The sequence below is a fragment of the Panicum virgatum genome, chromosome 3N, assembly GCF_016808335.1.
Source record: "Panicum virgatum strain AP13 chromosome 3N, P.virgatum_v5, whole genome shotgun sequence".
Classification (NCBI taxonomy): domain Eukaryota; kingdom Viridiplantae; phylum Streptophyta; class Magnoliopsida; order Poales; family Poaceae; genus Panicum; species Panicum virgatum.
The window spans coordinates 62740417-62756347 of NC_053147.1; the positions used below are offsets into that span (position 1 = coordinate 62740417).

The 15931-nt window shown below is 47.0% G+C and overlaps 2 protein-coding genes across 2 annotated transcripts; one reads left to right on the forward strand and one right to left on the reverse strand.

Annotated features, from left to right (window-relative positions):
* The first annotated feature begins 2536 nt into the window (after positions 1 to 2536).
* Positions 2537 to 3440, forward strand: LOC120663723. Its single transcript, XM_039942620.1, has one exon. The coding sequence runs from the start codon at positions 2714 to 2716 to the stop codon at positions 2972 to 2974; it is 261 nt and encodes an 86-aa protein (XP_039798554.1). The 5' UTR covers positions 2537 to 2713; the 3' UTR covers positions 2975 to 3440.
* Positions 3441 to 8488: 5048 nt separating this feature from the next.
* Positions 8489 to 11878, reverse strand: LOC120667991 (amino acid transporter AVT1C-like). The gene is made up of 11 exons (XM_039947958.1): positions 11658 to 11878; positions 11110 to 11483; positions 10727 to 10941; positions 10612 to 10635; positions 10351 to 10531; positions 9927 to 10146; positions 9629 to 9764; positions 9372 to 9534; positions 9210 to 9253; positions 8864 to 8926; positions 8489 to 8775 (listed from the first exon to the last, which is right to left on the reverse strand). The coding sequence occupies exons 1-11, from the start codon at positions 11876 to 11878 to the stop codon at positions 8683 to 8685; spliced, it is 1734 nt and encodes a 577-aa protein (XP_039803892.1). The 3' UTR covers positions 8489 to 8682.
* Positions 11879 to 15931: the final 4053 nt, after the last annotated feature.

Here is a 15931-nt window from a genome sequence, read left to right on the forward strand (position 1 = left end):
GCCTTTTTTGCTCGTGTGCAAATAAACATGCACATGGCCATTGTTGCTTATTACACTTGCACTGTTACACACGTGAATACGTGATGGCCCGGTGCCCCGGTGGCTTGTGACTATTGACGACGGCAACTGAGCAGCATGCATCGACGGTGCCAGCGTTCGACAATTCAGAAAGCATACATAACGGCGGTAGCAGAGGCGCGCATGGCGTAGCATGCAGCGACGCGTATGTGAGGCGAGCAGCGGTGCGGATGAAGGCATGACCAGCGAGCGGTGGGAAAGTTGTCGAGGCCCCAAGGGAAGAACGCAACTTCGCCTACTACTCGGCAAGGGCTATTTAGACAAAGTATTGATGGAAAAGTTGAAGCAGTTGTGTTCATAGCGGTATCTTCCTATCCGACGGATAGGAAAACAGAGACGAAAATCAAGAGATAAGGCGCAGTCAGACGATACTGGATATAATTCCGAAGTAGATACATGGATGGATAATCATCAAGTCGGTCGTGGACGGAAATAGTTGGTCTGACTTGCATTGCATACGAGATGGACTAAGATCCACCTATTAATGACACAAGCGGATCAAACCAAATACATCAAATTAAAATTTAGGTGAAAACTTCACTCGCTTTAAAAATAGGTATAGATTACTTATCGATCAACATAGTCATTATGTATTGATGGCCGAAGCTAAGAAAAAATGATAGGTTAGGAGCCCTAATTAAAGTGATAAGTATTTCTAGTCCGTGGCTCCTAATGTGGGACTGGGAGTATAAGAAAAGCCATGGTCAAGTGGTGCGTGCATTGGGACATAATGTGGATGTGTTGATGGAATTTGAACGTTCGATCAAGTTCAAATGCCACATTATTCTTCGTCATCATGTAATCGCGACAGTGTGCATGGGGCATATGAATAGTGGTGGACTGGTGGGTCAGTTAATACGGTGTGGGCCGGGCTAGCGTGAGAAGGGACTGGGCCGGCTTGGTCGGGTCCCTGACCTTGGGCCTCAGATACACGGGCCAATAAGATTATCAGGGTCGTGGTAACTTTTTATTTTTTGCTGTAACAACGCTGTTTCGAAAACTCTGTCTGAAATGTACCACTGACCACTCTCCGCCCCCCGCGTAATTTGTGGAGCGACCGTGCCCATAGAAGTCAGAACCCGATCGAACGCAAAAGCCACCCAACCATACCATGCGTGCTCAGCATGGCGCGCCACGCGGCGTAACGATACGTGCTTGACCGGTCAGACCATCTTCGTTCCCTCCCTCATGGTGGTTGGTTCGGCGGTGCCCATGTGCTCCAGTGCTTGGTTATCTGAGAACAATCACATGGCAGGCAGTGCCACAGATTACTGGATCGTTTCGATCGGTTTCATCTCATCTCATACCCCCCCCCCCCCGTTTGCCGTCTCTGAACCTTCCGATCCTGTCAGCACTGATTCACTATTACCAGCATTAGTCCTCATTAGAGCAGAACACTATCGACAGCATTTCATAGTCTGTCCCGACATCGATCTCTAATGTCTCCGAAGCCTCCGGTCCATCGCCTTGCCATTCCTTGTCTGCTAGACAGATAGCAAATGTTGCCTGGTGCTTGCTTGCTTGCACGCGCGGCCAGCGGCCAGGCATGTAGCCGGGCTCGCCGACGTGGCGGACGCTGCCGGGCCGGTGCACGGGCCGCAGGCTAGCTGGAGAGCCTTCCTTGATTCCCTGTTGCCCCCAACGAAGGATCGAGTACCAGCGACATGCTCAGGCGTTCTGCTGTGCCCGAGCAGCTGAGCCCAACGCCGCAACGCGACATGCTCAGGCGCCGTGGGTGCGCGGCCGTGCCGTGCCCGTGCGTGCCTGCGGCGGCCGCTAGCTTGTCCTTTCCGCGGAGCGCACGGGGGCGGTCTCCCCTGTTTCCCTCCCGGCTTGCCGTGTCGTGTCGGTGTCGTGTCCCTATCAGAATTTGATCGGAGCAGTAGAATCCATAATCAGGCAACCGGCCGGCATGGGCTCAACAATCCTACAGTACAAATCACATCGAAGTTTCGAACACATGCATAAAATATTAAATGTAGTTGAAAAAATAACTAATTATATAGTTTAACTGTAAATGATGAGACGAATCTTTTAAGTTTAATTAGTCAATGATTGGATATTAATTGTCAAATAACAACGAAAGTGCTACGGTATTAAAATTCAAAAAATTTCACAACTAAACATTGTTTCCATATCATCGCGGATTCATTCAGTCCAGGGCTCCAGGCCACATGTCACATCACCATTGTCACACACGTACAAGAACGCAAGGAGGGCAACCAAGCCGGAAGGGCCGGGCCCCAGGATCCGGTCTCCGGGGGACATGGTCCAAGAAAATTATTAGGGACATGGAAAGAGATGCCCCACCAACCAGACAAAATCTCTCTAGCACCTCCCCTTCAATTCATCAGCCCATGCAACCTCCCCAATCACACGTTAGCATAACAAAAACTCCCCGTTTACATTACGAGTAAGTATGCTTGCTTGGGGCTTATAAATAGCATCAGCTTCCCCTACCACTCGCTTCATCAGGTCATCTCCAACCACACAACCGAAGCATCACACACTGCAATCTGCAGAAGCAGCTACCGACTCTCGAGAGCTTAGCTGAGGCCGTCAGTTTCTGTGCACGCGTACGCCGAGAGAGGCCAGAGGGAAAGTTTTGCTCTGCTGACCAGATCATCAGGAAGCAATGGAGATGTACATGGACGACAAGCAGTGGGCGAAGCTGTCCTCCGGCTCCAAGAAGAAGGGGAGCCGGAGGTCGGCGGCGGTGGCGCCGGCGGCAGCCGACGAGGGGAGCCCGAGAGGCGTCAAAGCCCGGGCGGCGTCGAGGGGCCTGGCGGCCAGGTCGTCGGTGCCGGGGCGGCTGGCCAGCATGGTGAGGGAACAGCGGGCGAGGTTCTACATCATGCGCCGCTGCGTCACCATGCTCGTGTGCTGGAAGGACTAGCACTACACTAGCTGCTGCTTCTGGGCTTCTGGCTGACACCGCCAGAAGGCTGTGGGCTTGTAGGGCCGGGTCGGGCCGGCCCATCATGCGCTCTACAGAAGCAACGGGCCCTGATGGGCCCAGCCCAACCTGAGGGAGAGAGAGAGGGAGAGATGTGCCTATGTTTTCTGTGGCCATCCTGTGGATCCTTTTTTTTTATGGCGTCATCCCGTGGTTCCTGATAGTGTTTGTAGTGTGTCAACATGCACCCTGTTCTGCTGGCTGGTGCTGAAATGTTGTGAGAGAAAATTACTGCTGGCTGGCTGGTGCTGGAAGCTAATGCTGGAATGTTGTGAGACGAAATTACTGTTGGCTGGTGCTGGAGCAGAACAGCAGAACAGGGTCAATAGCTTGGATTTAATTGCTGCCTGAAGCGCAGCATTGTTGTAAAAATGCTAAGCCATTGTTACTACTAGTTTCATGAACACGCCCCTTCTTTTTCTGTTACTGAATTGTGTGGCAAAGGTCACTTGATCACTTTTCAATTTTTTTTGAAAACTTACTTTTCATTTTTCTCAAATAATGATGGGTGCCATTAGTGGTTACTCAGGCAGATGATGGACTAGATTTGGCACAACTAACCATTGGACACTCAGGCAGAATCTCTGAACCAACCAAATGGTGGTGGGCTTTCTGCACATGGGTGTGCAAATGGAGTGGACAGTTGGTCGATCGTTGATCGATCACCACTTTGTCGCTTCCCCTGACAGGACCAGCCAACATGCATGCATATCATCCTGACCGTCCAAACTTCTCTGACGAAACTGCCATTTAAACTAACAACAGTGTATATATCAGTATGAGCAATCTAGTACTGATGCTAAATAATGATCACGGACATATCTGTACCGTGATTACCTTGACCTGATTCAAGTGTTTGAACCTTGATTTGTACACATCTGGCGTGTCCGGAGCTCGTGTCCTCTTGCTAACCGATCGCAGCACATGGATCCGTTCGTCGCCTCTACTGAACTCACATGCTAATGCATGATGGGTTCAGATTATTAGCAAGTGCAAAGGCAGACTAACTACCATGCAACATCTATCTGTCTCTCTTTTCCGCTCTATTGTTAAGTCTGTTTGGCATGGTTCCAGCTCTGAGATCTATGCTGGAGCTGGAGTTTATAAAATATATCCAATATTTATATTTTTATTTTAAATCTAAAATAATAGAATAATGATTCAACAAAAGATCCTTAATTTGTTTACAACTCTAACTTCAAGAATTTCTGAAGCTCGGTATAAGCAGCTTCAAAAACTTTCACGAACTTTTTAGAGTTGGAGGCACACCAAACCGGCGTTAGTAAATCCGGGGCAAGCACACAGTGTGCATGGCAGTCTGAAAAAAAAAATACGTGCGACGTGCGTGTTCGTTGCAATCTTTCGGCTGCATGTCGGCACACCCCCATCGATTGATCGATTGTGCCCGTGTCGTCGGAGCGTGACGCCATGATGCGCCCACGTCGCGGCCGGGACACGCGTCGGAGACCTACTACTCCCTCCTTCCCTGTTTATAAGGCATGGTGGAACATGACACGGTCTTCTAAACAACACTTTGACCATTTATTTATCATATATTATATCACTTTTGATTATAAACTTATAATCATTGTAAACTATGTTTGATTATGAATCCAATCATATGAAATTTGCATTATAAAAATAAAAATTTAATAGTCAAATTATTGGTCAAAGATGAGAAGGTTTGAATCTTGATATACGTGTATGCCTTATAAACGGGGAAGGAGGGAGTAGTCAGTAGTCACTTGACCGGCCGGTCAAATCATGACGCGCATGTGCGTGCCCGGATCCCTACGCGCGGTCGCTCGCCCACTGAGAGCACCTCCAGTGGAGTAAAAAGCGAACCATGGGCTCGTTGGTTCGAACCATTAACACTACAGCACTCGAACCATAGGTGTCCGAATGAAAAGCGAACGCTGCCCAGGATGCGAACCGAGCCGTATAAAATATAGTTATCAGCACAGGAGGAGAGAGGAGATAGACTGGAGCGGAAGAGTTGCTGGCCGCTCCATCCATTAAGAAATAATATTTTATTCACATGCCAACGATGTTTACACTGGAGCCATCGAACTCCAGGGTTTTTTCCGCGCATGTTTTCCGAGAAGAGAATCTCGCATGCATGGAGTACTAAATAAAGTCTATTTGCAAAAAAATTTTAGAGATGTGTGTAACTTTTCGAGACTAATCTAATGACGGTAATTGATTGATGATTTAATACAGTGATGCTACAATACCATCCTTTAATCACGCGGTCAAAGGCCTCATTAGATTCGTCTCGCGATTTACACGGGGGGTTGTGGAGGTGGTTTTGTCATTAGACTTCATTTACTACCCCTAATTAGTGGTCAAAGGAGTAAAAAGTTTCCATGAAAAATTTTACACCCCCAACCAAACACGGCCTTTGGTTCGGCTTGCCTGGATTTCAAAGTTCGATTTAGGACTGGAGGTGCCCTGATCATCATGTGCTTCAGAGCAAGTTTTATAGATTTCGGCGGCTGCGGGCTGGGAACGGGCGTGAGGTGGTGGTGGGCTCCGCTGCTACTCGCTGCTCAGCCAATGCCAGGGCGCGCAGTGCGTTTTCGCCTGTGTCAGTCGACGTTTCGTTACCCGCTCGCTTGATTCTCTCTCCTATGCCACGTTTGCTCCCCGCCGGCCTCTCGCCTTCCATAATAACTGCTCTCAGAGTTAGTGGCAAATGGGTTCTGATCGAGCATACAAATCTCTGACTGAAACAGTCACATGGCAGACACTGGTGGCAGAGCAGGGTGTATTCATCGACCATCGTAGTCATCGGCATGATGATCTCTCTTAGGAATAATCTCCCTGTCGTTTTGCAGCTTCACACAAAGTGCTCTGCTTTGGGATTCGTGAAGGTGTACTTCCTTCAAAATCTCGGAGTTAGGAGACTAGTCTTTAATTTGGCTGAAACTTTCAGCATCGATCGTTGAAGCCGTTGTTGCAAATCATTGGCGAGTTATTATTTTTAGAAAAGAAGGAGAAGAAGAAGAAGAAATCATTGGCTGCAACAACCCAAATGAAATGTTTGTATTTGAGATTATACATGTCGACGCATTTCCAAACAACAACTCTGACAAGTGACAAAGACAGGTTCTATGTCTACATGCCCCCTGGCTGACCATACTGAGATGCTAGCGTCGGCAGGGCCCGTGCATGTGGGCTTGCGTGCCGGCGGCCATGGGCGCACGGCCACATGAGATGCCGGCGAGTGTGCCTCGCAGCTGCTGGCCCAACGAATGGCACCGTGACAATGGCCTGAACCACGACCAGCTGACCGAACGCTCATCGGCGAGACGGCCGGCCGATTAGCCACGAGTTTAACCGGGGGAGGCCCTCCTGTCAGTGAGAGACACTGGCCTGGTCGGACTGGGCCGTGCGTGTTTCGACACTGCATTTAATTTGCTTCGTCTTGAGATGACGTGCCATCCGACGCGACGAAATCATTTATCGGACTCGGACATCTCTAGCTTCGGCTGACCGTTATTAGGCTGGTAGAATGAATAGTATTCTGTGAGAGGAAATAAATCGAGACAAGTCAAGCCTAGATAAGCCGAACAACCTCTCTCTCTGCATGATGCAATGCGCGGCGAGGAAATCCGCAGGAGGATCGGACATGTGTGGAGGCAGCCGATAAGGCTGTCGGCCTCTCTGTCGAGTGTCGAGCAAGTTGCAACGCGAGCTCAACTTTGAGCATCCGTCATCCATGGTGACTTTTGTCGTGTGGTGTGCACTTGCGGGTGTGTGTGAGGGGGGAGATGAAGAGGCTTTGACCCTACAGTTAGCTAGGGGCGCTTGGTGGGCGGTCCATGTCAAGGACACGCCGAGAGAGGAGGTCATAGCTGCTCGCTCGGATCAACAACCAACGTCCCCTGAGGTAAAGGATGGTCCTGGCCTGGCCGCAGAAGATCCGCGCGCGCCCGAGGTGGACGCCACGGGCGGGCGTGAGAGCGCAACCATCGCCGTGGCCCGGGGCCGCGGTCACCGTCGTTTCTGCGGAGCGCACGGGTGTGGTCTCCCCTGCTGTCGTCTCCGCCGTCTCATCCACCCGACCGTTCTCATCTTCGTCGCCGGCCGTGGCCGGGCGGCGCCGTGTCGCCCAGCTGCCCAAATTTTAAGGGATCTCAAGCTAATCAGCAGCATTAGCAATTTGCAAACAATCGCAGAGACGGTCGATCGGTGTGGTCCGGGCCGTATCAAATCTGCACGAGGGAGCCGAAAGGGCCGGCCGGGCCCGCGCGCGGCCCTACCCCCGGGGGACATGGTCCAGTATACTATCTTGGAAATGGAAAGAGATGTCCCACCGGACATTGCAAAAGGAGATTAGTCTTAGTTAATCACCCATGGCCTCCTACCCAATCACCTGCTAACAGCACATCACAGGAACGCTAACACTTGGTCATCTGGGGGCCCGGGCTGGGCTATAAATACCCACTCACCCCTACCACCCCAAGCCTCACTCTTCCACCTGCAGTCACCAACCACAAGCAGACCTGCTGCACATTTGCAAAGTTTAAGTTTGCAACAACTACAGCTCCTCCTTCAGAGAGCTATTTATTTGCCACTGGACTTCGTGTTCCGAGAGAGAAGAAGAAAGGTAGAGAGATGGAGATGTACATGGATGATAAGAGCAAGATGATGTTCAAGAAGGGAAGCCGGAGGTCGGCAGCGGTGGCGGCCGAGGGGAGCCCGGCGGCCCGGTCGGTGCCTGGCCGGCTGGCGAGCCTGGTGAAGGAGCAGAGGGCCAGGTTCTACATCATGCGCCGCTGCGTCACCATGCTCGTGTGCTGGAGGGACTGACTAGTGGAACTGGAATGTAAGCCTCCAGGGCCCTGTGATCGGGCCCAATTGGGCCTAGTCCGGTGGTAGGTTCATGTGTCGTGGTGACTGACGGTTCTTCCTCACAGTCAGAGGAAGAGAGATCAGAGATGTGCCTGATCTGTGGCCATCCTGAGCTTGACGGTGTTTATAGTGTCAGAAAATTAGTTCCTGTTCTGTCTGAATGACAGCATTGTTTGCTGCAAAAGGCTAATACACTCCTGATTTCAGTGTAATTAAATTAGGTTCCTGTTGCCATGTATTTCGTTTCCCGGCGGGTATCACAAGTCTGAACTCTGAACAAGGCAAGACGACGATGGTCAGTATGGCCACGTGCCCACGTTGTTCTTGACAATCAGTTTCCGTACATGAAAGTTGCGTTATTAACGGTCGCATCAATTTTTTGAATGGGAGGGTGCATATTATGACCACCTTACTAACGACCGAACCATTTTACAGTGCTCTTCTGATTGTTCTTTTTAGATATCTGGATTGTTTTTTGTTTTAATTGTGCACATGACAACTGAAGATAGAAGACACTCCTGAAAAGAGGAGAGAGCAAAACTGTTGAAATTTGCTGTCATTGATGACTGAAACACAACCTTCACCTGTTACAACAAACTCTCTCTTGCAGAATTTCTGTCGAAAGAAAAAAGAAGGAACGAATATACGTAGCTACAAAATCTGACATACTGCTGCTTTCAACTCCGTCAAGATCTGAGAATCTGTAGAGCTCCGACAACACTCAAAAGAATCTGTAACTAAGCTTTTCAAAAAAAAAAATCTGTAACTACACACGGATCAAACAGCATGCACTATCTGCTGCTAATCATCCGGTTGATCGAGGTGTATGATCCGATGAACGCACAAACGACCCCAATCATTATGATGATTATGCACAGGATGATCTGAAAAGAAAGGGAAACCTAGGTCGTAAATATACAGTGCTAAGTTGTTTCAGGCTTGAAGTTAATGTCTGTATTTCGGGTTAATTACCTCCCACAAAGGTACTGCACCCTTCTTGATGGAGAGATAGCATGCACATGGAAGTATCAGAGCCTGTAAGCCATCAATCATATTTAAATTACTTAATAATTTTGTTCAGTTAGCCCAAAAAAAAGAAGGGCAGGCTTGGTGCAGTTGGTGAGAAGCTCACCCACCGAGCACTAGGTCCTGGGTTCGAAGCAGCCTCCCTGCATATTTGCGGGGGTAAGGCTTGCTTCGGTTATCCCTTCCCCAGAACCCCACTCAAGTGGGAGCCGCCTGGCACTGGGTTTGCCCCTTTTTAGCCCAAAAAAGTCCACCGCAGAAGTTTAGGTAAATTTAAGAGCTCAGAACTTACCACAAGCATTGTGAAGACAGATCCAAGCAATGCCATCACCAGAGCTGCAAATCAAATGGTATTGGAAGCAGCATTAGCATGCATGATGTTGTGGGGTAGATTTTACTAATTAGGATTTAGGAAAGAAAAAACTGATGTTCAGTAACCGAAAAGAGCACTCACCGAAATATGGAAAAAGCAGAGCCACGGCAACAGTTGAGAGGACAAGGAATGTTCTAACAGACATTCCAACCAGGTAACTCTGCATCCTCTGAGGCAGCGCCTCCTCAATCGACAAGGCGACTGGTGTCATCGTCAAGGCATACTTTGTATACGGATTCACAATCTGAAACCGGAAAAGAAAAATCAAGAGTACCAATTAGCATCTAATCCTTAATTCTAATGCAATGGGAGAATGATCAGGGAGTTTTTCCTCATACCGTCATCCAAATGGCGATTTTCGAGGGAATGTACTGTTGTGGCAAGTTCAATGTGAATTGTGACATAGTGGACTCGCCAAACATCAGAAACCCTGTGACGGCTACTCCAGCATACACGATTGTGACCACTGTGAAGCTGAAACAGTGCAGAATTGTATAAAGTAAGAAGACAGCAATTTTTACAAGAAACAGCAAAATTATAGTATGATTTGCCTGAATAATGGAGATGACAGTACTGTAGTTTTTCATTTTTCAGGTTCAGATGCTACTCAATAGTCTTGATTATTGAGGTACTTACCAGAACAGGAGCACAAATGGAAACTGCGAGCGATCCTTCATCGACGAATATATGTTTGGAAAAACTGAGTGTCCTGAGTAGCAGTATCCATAAAGACCAAATGCCACTGGAAGGTGGGTCAGGTTCACTGCAGCACCAGAAGGGTGGAACCCAATTCCTTCTCCAATGCCAACCCAGAATAGACAGACGATAACTGTAACTGTTGCGATCACACCTCCGGCTGCAAAAGTTCAGTACAAATATGGTGAAGAACAATCTTTCATTCACTGACAGATTATTTTTGTTGTTCAGAAACTAACTGAAGTAGTGGCGATAGGAGTCAATTCTATTGCTGCCGTTCTTTAGAAAAAAGAGAAGGAAACATACATTGCTCTGAAAGATCAGATAAGAGGTAATGCAGTAGAGATTCTACATTTCTACTTACCAGAAAGATATGAGAGGAGGCTGAGGTTCCTGAGCCAGACTGATGGAAGAATTGCCAAGGCCATTGTGATTGCAAAGAGATTATGCGCGTTCAGGTTGATGCCGGTAAAAGTTAAATGTGCCGAGGGAAACACCGAGGATAAGCTGTCTCCAAGCAGCGTGATGAACTCCACACAGCTCGCCTACAAATATGAGAAATTTTACTTCTGTTCAATAATCAAAGCCATTCTCGAGTAAGTTTCAGAATTCAGATAATACTTACATAAAGCTCCAGGTAAAGAACAACCTGCAAAAGAGATGTGATCACTGATCAGTCAGGTAAACAAAAGATGAGGCGATTTTTTCTGCAGAAATCATTATTGTCAGGGAATACATACCGATACAAAGATTCGACCAAAAATACCAAAAGCGACTTGTCCAATATCTGGGTATGTCTCAATGTTTGGCGAACTGTCTATGCATCTCTTCAGAAGTAAGCCGGTGTAGCACGAACTGCCACCCAACAAGGGCAGCAGTAGGAGGCTTAACCATCCTCCTTCCTTGATTCCATAAGCCGTGGTGAGAATTCCAACGCCGCAAAGAACATTGAACCCTGAAGATTTCAACCAGAGATGTTCAGAAACAAAAATTAGCATCCATGATTCTGAACCTAGCTAACTCTGCAACTGATACTAGTTCATATATTCAGTTATGATGAGCAACAAATATTCAGGTCTGATGTTTTGGCATGATCAACAAATATTCAGTTAACTGAACGCACCATTGATGATTGATTGGCCGTTGCTGCACTTGCTAGCAGGCGGCGGGAGCTCGATGTAGTCGGACTTGAGGCACGTCCTCGACGGCCGCTCCGGCAACTCGGCCTCGTGCGCCGCCGCCGGCAGCCGCGACGGCAGGCCGATGCTGTCCGTGGACTGCTTGACGGGCGGCTGGTGCAGCGACGACTGCGAGAGCTGCGAGAGCGAGGGCGGCAGCAGCGGCCTGGTGAGCGGCAGCGCCGAGCCCTCCCCCTTCCGGAGGAAGGAGCTCCCGGCCTTGAGGAAGGAGCTGCCGAACTTGGTCAGGCTCGGGCTCGCCGCCATGAGCGTGCTCACCGTCGGCGACGGCACCGCGCTCAGCATGTCGATCGACTGCCTGCGCGACACGGAAAATCCCGCCGAGAGGAAAATCAGCTTCGAATCCTTGGACACATCGCATCCGCGCGCGTGCTGCCATCACCGCATGGATGCGGGCGCGTGCAGCATATCATCGTCGCATGGAGAAAAGAGGAGGAAGATCATCAGGCGATTGGTTAGTTGGTCGACGAACCTGTAACTCTGCGGCCACGTGCCCTTCTGGCCGTCGTCGGGCGCGTCCCGCTCGTCGCCGCGGCCGCGCCGGTCGTCGTCGTCGCTCCGCTCGGAGAAGGAGCCCTCGTCGGAGGATGTCGGCGGGGAGCCGCCGTCCCGGTCGGCGCCGAGGTCGTCGTCCTCGTCGCCGATGAACAGCAGCGACCGGTCGCCGTGGCCCATCTCCTCGTCGCGGTCCATCGACGGTCCCAACGGAAGCGCACGCACTGCACGCACACAACCCGCGTCAATGCGCAAGCAAGGAGATCAACAACGAGATTCCAATCCCATCGCGTCAGCATATAGGGCCAAGGGATTAGGGCAGGTAGTTAGTTCGCTGCACGTACCTGATCACTCGGCGGCGTCTATGCGATCGGATCCGACCCGACCCCAATCTCGAGTGAACACAAAGAGGCAGAGAATGAGGCCGGCGAGCAGGAAGAGGGGGAGGTGGAGGAGGGAGAGATCGACGAGGCGAGGAAGACGCGGGGCTCGGGTGGTCGCGGACTCTCGCGGCCGCCTCTCGCGTTCTGAGTTCTGTGACGATCCGCTGCGGCGCTGCCCGTCCATCAGAGGGCCCGCGGCGGCTGACAGTGGGACCCCTGCTAGGCCGTCTCCCGCCACTGGAGCGTGGGCCCGTCCCTCTCGTGGTGCGGCGTGCAAAGCGTAGTTCGAAATCTCACCGTCTGGTGTTGGGCTGGAGCCTGGAGAACAGCACGTGACAGCTAGTTTCGATTTGAAATCATGCGGACTCCCGCTGCAGATTTGAAATTTTTGTGACTGAATATTCCATCCTCCAAAAAAAAATCTGACCGGGATACGGAAATATACCGCTGGAGCGTAATTATGTAAGCCAGCTTGGTTTAATTCACGTGTAATAAATATATCAAGATGGAAATTCTAGATTATATAATTAATATGTGCTGTTATTTTGGCCTTTAAAGTACGTTTGTGTATCCTATCCTATTTCTTTTGAACTAGCATAGACGCACGTGCGACACGCACGTGATTTCAAAAACCTAATTAGATTTTAATTCAAAATTTGTTAAAATATATGTTAATTAATAGAGAAGAATATTGACATTTAACACCCAGATAAGTAAATTAGGAAAATATATTTCATAATCGATCTAATTATTCTTATTTAACATTCAAATATTATTACTCTTTTCTATAATTTTGATCAAATTTAGAACATTTTAATTTAAAATAAATCAAAATATTTTATATTTCAGAATGGAGGGAGTGAATCTAAGATTTCATAATCCAATACTCTCATCTAGCATGAAGAGATTTTGAAGAGGCTTGCTCTCCCACCTCACCTAGATTTTTCCATACCTCATATATATTTCAAACTTTTCTTAAAACTGATTAGAAAAAAATCTGATTTACATCCTCCAACTATCGCAAAAGTCTGATTTTCAACCTTCAGCTTTGAAACCGGATAACAAGGGTCATCCAACTGTTGAAACCGTGCAAATTTGGCCCTTTAGGCGGTTCCAAAAGTGGTTTTCCATTTGTGAGAATTAAAAATATTCAAATTTAAACTAAAAACTTCATAAGTAATTCATTTTAAATAAAAAATATAAAATGGGTATCAAATGTTTTATTTTGTTGCTTGTAGTTGTGCCTATTATTTTTGAATAAGTATTGAATGATCTCTATTATTCGGTTTTATAGTTGGAGGTTGATTTTCTTAAAAAATAGTTGAAGGTTGAAAATCAGATTTTTGCGATAATTCGAGGATGTAAATCGCAATTTTGCCAAACGGATTCAACAATCTACAAATTCTAATTCAATATTTTTAATAGACTAATTCAACACTTTACGAGGACCAGATATTTATTTATGAGTTGCTCCCCACCTGATAACCATCCATCTATTATAGCAGGGATCCCACCCACTAAAAGTTCAGTAAGAAAAATGAAAACTGATATACAGTACAGCTACACCGGTGCATGTCAGCGTGTGGGCGCTCCTATGCATCTTCTAGTAGATGATTAGCTAATACATCTTTGATCCACTAACAATATTACATTAGGAAGCCCAAAAAGCCCAAAACAAGCAGCGATTCTCCCCCGATGCAGCAGGCAGCAGTATTGATCATTTTGCTAAAAAGAAAGCAGCAGTGAGCTGATGTCCTTAATAAAATGATGTGGGCATCGATCTATTCATCACGTCTGCATTGTAATATATTTTACTCGCTCTCAATGAATTCAACATTAATACTAGATTCAACAATTTTGCAGATGTAGTTCAACATTTTGAATAAATGAGTCCAACATTTTATATATCAGGTAATGTTGAAATAGTATACCTAAAATGTTGAAGTGGCATATTTAAAATGTTGACATTTGAATTACGAAAAAATATAGTGATATTGGATCTCATTTTGTTAAAATAATTTTAAAGGGCGTGATGGTTCAAAGCGAATTGAAATTAGATGCATGGTTAGGAAGAAAATTAGGTTTGAAATAAAAATAAGGATCCCAAACAATCCATCTCGCAACAGCTTGCCAACCTGGTGCTCTCGCACGTTCCTTGTCTCGTTGATGGATGGGCCAACCGATCTGCCTCAGCCCATCTCCCAACATGAATGCTAGAATCTGGTCCATCAAATTTTAAGCTTAGCACGAATCTTAAAGTGGAAGATACCTAAGCAACACGTTTTTTTTCTATTTTTATATTTTTAAAAACATTTTTTACAGAAATATATTTTTGGTTTCACAATTTACAGTTCTATACCCCTACCGCCCGGCAGGAGGGCGGCAGGGACCTATATGTAATTAAAATTTGAGTTCTATTGCATGGAGGCCCCTATCGCCTGGTAGAGGGGCGGCAGGCATGCCGACCGCCCGGCAGTGGGGCGGTAGGCTCCCTCCCAAAATAAAAGCTGAGGTCCCCCCCACACCTGCATTTGCAGCAAACAACATTCATAGAGGGAAAAATGAGAGACGTGGGGTGAGAGAGGGAGTTGCAACAGCGAAGTCCTGCCGGATTCCGCACTTGTGATCTGCAGGTAAGTTACGTATGAATCCATTAATATTGTAAAGCAATTTAATTAAATTAATGCTATAGTATTAAAATTTCATTTCAGTATTAAAATTTCAGTTTATTACAAACTTGTTTCTAAATTAATTATAAATTAAAATAGAATTAAGTTTTGGATAGTGAAATATAGTATTAAACTTGTTTCTAAATATTGCAGCATAAGGCAAAGGCTGCCTCCGATTTTGGAGGATTTTCATGGACCGAAGAAAAATCTAGTATAATACTTGAGATCATGACACATCTTGTAATCAGTAAGAAGTTGGATGTATTAGTGGATGGTACGATAGAGATGGTGTTGTCAAAATTAGTTGAGTTTAAAGATTTCACATTATTTCGAGGTATTACAATGCAAGATGTAAAGGAACACCTGCTAGAACGTCGGAAGATATACATGAGGGTATGTGAACTAGCGAATCATCATAATATTATTAGACTCTTACAAAATACTTGTAAGATATGGATGCGGTCAGAGGTGTATGAGATGCACATTAAGGTAACTCTTATTCAGTTCTAATCCCGTCCGTCAATTGTAATCCATATTTACGAAATAGTAAAATTATTGTCTAATTATATGCTAGGATTATCCCGAGGACACGGAGTTGATTAAGAAATCGATACCAAATTTCTGTAAATTGGTATGTATCTTCGGTGGACTTATACCGCAAACTAGACGAAGGAGGTGGAGAAGATCTTCCGCAAGAACAGATGGCCGGAGGTTCGTCAAGTCATGCTGCACCACCCCAAGCACTAACTTGTGTTAACTGGGATGACGATATGGATGACTTCATGCCCCCCCAAACCATGGTCTCCAACACATAATATTCCTCCCCCTGTACACGAACGTAGAACCAGAAAAGAGAGAAAGGGAAAGGCAAGAGGTTCGTCAAGTAATGCTGCACCACCTCAAGCACCAACTTGTGTTAACTGGGATGACGATATGGATGACTTCATGCCCCCAAAACCATGGCCTCCAATACATGATGTTTGTCCCCCTGTACATGAACCTAGAACCAGAAAAGAGAGAAAGGGAAAGTCGAGAGGTTCGTCAAGTCACGCTACACCACCTGCAGCACCACCATCTGTCAACTGGGATGACGACCTAGATGATTTCATGACATGATCTATAACATATGATGTTCATCGGTTTTAGATTGTGATATAAATTGTGACAGGACCGCAGACCTCCTGTACCTTTAATTGCAA

Excerpts from the sequence above, each read along its gene's own strand:
- LOC120663723 (XM_039942620.1), top strand. The coding sequence starts at position 2,714 with ATGGAGATGTACATGGACGACAAGCAGTGGGCGAAGCTGTCCTCCGGC.
- LOC120667991 (XM_039947958.1), bottom strand. The coding sequence starts at position 11,878 with ATGGACCGCGACGAGGAGATGGGCCACGGCGACCGGTCGCTGCTGTTC. Across the intron at positions 10,636-10,726 it reads TTGGTCGAATCTTTGTATCG|GTTGTTCTTTACCTGGAGCT; the intron begins GTATGTATTCCC and ends TCTCTTTTGCAG. Across the intron at positions 9,535-9,628 it reads AAATCGCCATTTGGATGACG|ATTGTGAATCCGTATACAAA; the intron begins GTATGAGGAAAA and ends TTCCGGTTTCAG.